Consider the following 5,654-nt stretch of genomic DNA (forward strand, 5'->3'; position numbering starts at 1 on the left):
AAAAAAATGTTTGGTTGCATTTAAGCCTTTTAAGGATGTTTCTTATCTCCTTGTTTTAAACCAAGATCAGACAAAGATCAGCATCGGGAAATAGTATTGTTTGTGGAAACTAAAAATTTTCAATCAAATTTTTTTGATTTTTGGAACTGTCTCAACCTTTTTTGATAAATACAAAATTTGAATATTTTATTGTATGAAATTAAATCAATAATTATTATCAAATTACAAGCCGACATTTATTTAACAATTGTATTTGTAACTGTTAATATATGGGACTATAGGTATTATCATGTCACATATCGAATTGTATTGGGCGGTATAGGATATAAATTATATCAATGTTCACAGATTTATAGATAGTCAAACTTAATACTTCCGCATTATTAGAAATAGTTCAAAATGGCGAAATGTTGCGTTTGTATTTATTTCTATTATAGATCAAGGAATGAAAATTTTTTTATAGATTTTTATTTTGTAGAGTCGAATCACCCTGTATGTCCGTTGGAAACTCAGGGTTCCCCCGAAGTTCGGACACGCAGGCAGCAGCGTCAGTGCTATTAGCGTCGGAAGCGTAAATCTGACCGGTGTGACGTCAGCTGACGCCCAAAGAGTTGCGTATATATAGAGCTCGGCGATGAGATCTAATCAGTTCAGTTTGTTTACTCAATCATACAACATGAAGGTACAACAAAAGCTAAAGCTAAAGGAATTGAGTTTTTGCCACAAACTTAAATTTTCGAATTCCAATATCTTATCGACCTGATGTTGTTGTACACATTTAATATTTCAAACTTAGATAAGTTGAGCTAACATTATTCATAGTTTGAAATATCTAAGGTCTACGAAGTTTGGTTGGGACAATATAAGGATTAGAAAATCAGAGTTTGTTGCAAAGACTCAATTCCTTTGTTATTTGTTTAATATACTCAAAAACGCACAATTTTTTTAAACAGTTCTTTTCATTTTTTGAGTAATAACTCTGTTTATACAAAAACAGAAAACACCAAATCAACTTATTAAAAATAAAAACTGAAATTCTTAATTTTTCTTGCCATTTATTAGAGTATTAACTAAAAGTCATTTGTTTTACTGAAATATAAATATTTGATATCTTGCACTAAAATGTCTTAAGAGAATTAAAAGAGCTCCAAAATTATAATTTCTTTCTGATAATTTCTTAATCTTTAAAAATCGTGTGATTTCAATTAATGATACTGCAAAATTCTTGTTGTGCATGCTTACAACACTTATTAAAAAAAGAGTAAACTTGATTATTAAACATCGAGATTTTTCCTTAAAGTCTAACTTTTTAATAACTAAAAAATAAGATTATACCTGCATTTCTAATTTATCTATATAAAGTAGTAATCTTTGTTATTCTGTCAAATCATGAGTATGTGTAACTCATGAACCCATTGTATGATTGGCCTCAAATTTTGATTGAGGAACTTGGTAGAACCACGGGAATGTTATTGCCTTGATTTAAAGAATCTTAATAGAGAGGATTAATTTTTATTTGAAAATTTTATTTCAAGGCTAACCTGGGTGCTTAAACTAGGTTTTTTTTAATAAAATATAACATTATTCTCTGATTTTGCATTCTAAAATTGAAATGTTTCCAAACCTCTTTCTTGATTTGTTTCAGCTTAAAAAAGGTTTTCCTTTATTGTTTTACATTAACATCCACCTTAAAAACTCTTTCTATTTTTAGGTCTTCCTTGCCGTTTCCTCCCTCCTTGCCATCTCCGCCGCTGCACCCGCCCCTGACACCCCCGGCTACGCCCCTGCTGCCCCTCAGTACGCCGATGAGCCCGCCAAGTATGCTTTCAACTGGGCCGTTAAGGATGACTATACCAACAACAACTACGGTCAAGAAGAGACCAGGGAGGGATATGCCACCAGTGGTTCTTACTACGTCGCACTTCCCGATGGCAGATTACAGAAGGTGACCTACTCGGTCAACGGTGATGGTGGATATGTTGCTGAGGTCTCTTACGAGGGAACAGCTCAGTACCCCGAGGCTAAGCCTTATGCTGCCGCCTCCGCCCCTGTTGCTTCCTATGCCCCAGCCCCTGCCCCTCCCAAGTATGCCCCAGCACCTGCCCCTGCCAAGTACGCCCCTGCACCTGCCCCTGCCAGTTACGCCTCTGATCCTGCTCCTGCTCCTGCTCCTGCCTACTCTCCTGCTCCTGCCCAGTACTCCGCCAGCCAGTAAAGACAAATCATCAAGCTTGATTGCTTGGTCTAGTTAAGACCAGCCAATACTATGCTCGAAGAATACCAAATGACTGCCTGACTGCCTGAACCTTGTTCATTGTTGTTATTTATTTATTTAAATATTATATGTAGTAAATAAAACTTATACCAAAAAATTCATGCCTTTTACACATAAATATCGATAGAAAGAGATAATTGATTCAGTGTACCGTCCTGTTTTGCCTAATATAGACTATATCAAATAGTTTATCCAGTAAATTAGGTAGCAACAAAGAAATTGACCATTTATACACGACGTCACAAGTGTCAATTATAACATGGAAAACGAAATTATTTCACATTAGTTGACATGTTTTCCAAGATTAAATACAAAAGTCTAAACACAGAAAATAAAGAACACAAAAAATTGCACTTATTTTACTGTAAGAAGCACTTTATTTTAAAAAATTATCACTTAATCATCAATAATTTTGTCGGACACAAAGTTGACACTTGTGACGTCATAATACAACTGTACAAATTCTACTTTGCCATTTATTGTTCTAGAATCTATTTGGTCTGTATGTGTACTGTACAGCTTGCTCTAGCCTGGATAAAAGTGGGCCCTGTGCTTGAAATGAACCGAAGTGTACAGCGATTAAAATCTTATTGAAATTAAATCTTGGGGTAAATAAAGCGAAACTAAAAATGTACAAAATCTATATTTTTAAGCCCCATAAGACCTTCAATAATAGAAAACAGAGATTAAATATTCACGGAGTAAATTAACTTTGTAAAGAAAATATTGAAGTATGTTTACTGTCTTATGTGGGGGAATGCAAAGTAAAAAAAAACAATAAAATTGTGCACAATTTACTGATCACAACAAAAATTTATATTTTATTTCTCAAGATTGCTTCAACTTTTTAAAAAAATTGTTGTTTTTTCTCACTGAGGAGTACGACTGTGTTTTTACCATTTAACTTACTTTTATGACTTAAAATTTTCAAATTCCAAAAAAAATCCATTTTTTCAAAAGTTGGAATTGTATGTTTAGTTTTTGGCGTCAAAGAAATCCAACATATAGAAATCACTAGGTATAGCAACAAGGCTTATTTTCCGGGAGAATTTATTTTTATATTTTTGAGAAATTAAATGTTTTTGTAAAACATTGTATTTCATCATTATCATTATCATAATTTCTATTTCTTTTAACATACCCTAGACACTATACAACTATATTAGATTAGTATGTACATTTGTACTGCTCTCTACTTTGTTTAAGGTCCCCTCCAGATTTATCATGTAATGAAAACATAAATTAATGATTATATGATTACATAAAATTGCGTGTTACTATTAAAAAAAACTATTTTATGAAAAGGATATGTACAGTTTTATTTTTACAAAACAAAAATTTCTCAAATGCAAAAAATGTTCTCCAGTAATGATAATATGATTTCATTAAATTCCGTGTTACCATTCAAATAAAATGATTTTATGAAAAGTATATCTACTTAATTTACACTGATTATTTAATTTCTCTAAAATATAAAAAAATGTTCTCCTAGCGATTTCTTTACGCAGGATTTCCATAATGTTTGACACCCAGTTTTTGTTCTTCAACTTTTTATCATTGCAAATATACTTTTTAGACCCCCAGAGCTAGTTCTAGGCATCCTAGATGATCAGTTTTTAAAACATTTAAGAATTTAGCCTGTAGCCCACTATAAACTGCAGTTCATTTGAAGTCTCGGGCTAATCGTTGTCCAGTTGGAGCAAACTGTACAGTACAAATATAGGGCTAAGTAGGCGAATCGGGACAGTACAGGACACCAAATGAAAAATTCCCTTCTAGTGTGAGCTCTGCAAAGTATGTAAAATCTACTGAATTAATTAAATCAGTGTCACCATTTTGCTAAATTTAGTGGGAAAATACTGAAAGCCTAATAACCCTAATTGTTAAAAACCTGCAAGTAATGAATCCCACCACTATCAAGCACCAAGTTTCACTTGAAGGGTACATTTAATGTGTACTGTACAACTTTTCTCTTAGATGTCTGCAAGTCCAAAGTCAGCAAGTTATTCTTTAATGAAGTAAAACTGAGTGGGGAAATAAAAAAGAAAAAAGTCTGAATACGCCCAGAAATAGACCTGTGCCATTTAGCACCTATCCACAATAAGTTCAAAGTTCACAATCATTTTCCCTGTGATGACATGATACTTCGGACTTGTAGAAAAGTAAATAAATATGCACTTTTTAATGGGTTCAAAAGGAAAATTACGCAAATACATATATGTATTATGTATGGTTATTATAAAGTTGTTTTCAAAAAGTAATTGTGTTTAATTACCAAATAGCTTGATCTTTTAAATAAAAATAGTTTTTTTTTATCAAATTAAATAACCTTTGACCAGCGCATGAATCATTTATTAATCTTGCAAATAAAACTATCTCTTTTTCTTTGAAGTTTCAAGTGAAAATAAAAAAATTGTAGCGGAGGAGCAAAGTTCAGATTTGCTGTTGAAAGGTCTGGAATATAAGAGGGGGTGAATCGTTTCAAAAGAGAGTAAAAAATAAATTGGAAGGGGGGGAGGGAGAGTGACAAATCTCAAATCTCAGGGGTATTTTTACAAAATAATGATAATCTTTAAAATGAAAAACAACTATTCAGTGCCCTTTCTCTTGAAGAATCAATCAATTCTGAATTTCCCTAGGGTAAATCAATCAATCGATCAGAGTTCTAGGGATGTCCTACTATCCACATAACGATTTCGAGATCAGAGGCGCAACTAGCAGTTTTGCTAGAGGAGGCAAAATATTATTTTGTAATGGTCGGGGGGGGGGGGGTTAGGGGAGGGCGTGCCCCCCTTTTTCAAAAATTGTCTCAAAATAAAAGTGCGTTTTTAAGGGGTTGAAGTCGAAAAAAAAGAAATTTTCAGTTATGCATGTAGATTTGGCTGTATTCAATTAAAATCGATTTTTTTCTTGTTTTAAAAAAGATTTATACTTCCAACAGCTGTAAAATGAACGATACGAGTCAATTAGTCTAATGTGCGCCCATGAAGTAAGTACCCATGGTTTAATTATAAGAAATAATCATTTATATTTTCTGAAAAAAAACACATCAAATTACGTATAACCCATAAGTAGTCTCAAGTCTGTATAAAACAGATGCAATTATGTATATAATTTTACTCATCTACATTGAAAAAGGACAGATAATGTTACGTTTTCTCCTGAAGTCTAGATTGATCATTCTAACCAACATTCATAATCTTATTTCATTTTCGATTTTATAGAAGTTCAGTAAAAGAAGATAAACCTATCAGTTATGAAATATGATAATCAATTAGAAATTTGCCAGGTTCAGAATGTTCTCTAGATTTGGAACTGAGTTTTTGCCACAAACTCAAATATTCTTATCCCTAAATTTTTACACCGAAGTTATGTAAAC

The 5,654-nt window shown here is 32.6% G+C and overlaps 1 protein-coding gene across 1 annotated transcript; it reads left to right on the top strand.

Moving 5' to 3' along the window:
• The first annotated feature begins 585 nt into the window (after positions 1–585).
• Positions 586–2,374, top strand: LOC111701085 (cuticle protein 7). Its single transcript, XM_023472229.1, has 2 exons — positions 586–682; positions 1,712–2,374. Exons 1-2 carry the CDS (start codon positions 635–637, stop codon positions 2,213–2,215), a joined length of 552 nt encoding a protein of 183 aa, XP_023327997.1. The 5' UTR covers positions 586–634; the 3' UTR covers positions 2,216–2,374.
• The last annotated feature ends 3,280 nt before the right edge of the window (positions 2,375–5,654 follow it).

Source organism: Eurytemora carolleeae, unplaced genomic scaffold (assembly GCF_000591075.1).
Source record: "Eurytemora carolleeae unplaced genomic scaffold, Eaff_2.0 scaffold323, whole genome shotgun sequence".
NCBI classification, from domain to species: domain Eukaryota; kingdom Metazoa; phylum Arthropoda; class Copepoda; order Calanoida; family Temoridae; genus Eurytemora; species Eurytemora carolleeae.

What these genes read in the sequence shown, in the direction of transcription:
- LOC111701085 (XM_023472229.1), top strand. Translation starts at nt 635, where the DNA reads ATGAGATCTAATCAGTTCAGTTTGTTTACTCAATCATACAACATGAAG. An exon ending in CTCAATCATACAACATGAAG is followed by an intron (nt 683 to 1,711) that starts GTACAACAAAAG and finishes TTCTATTTTTAG; the next exon opens with GTCTTCCTTGCCGTTTCCTC.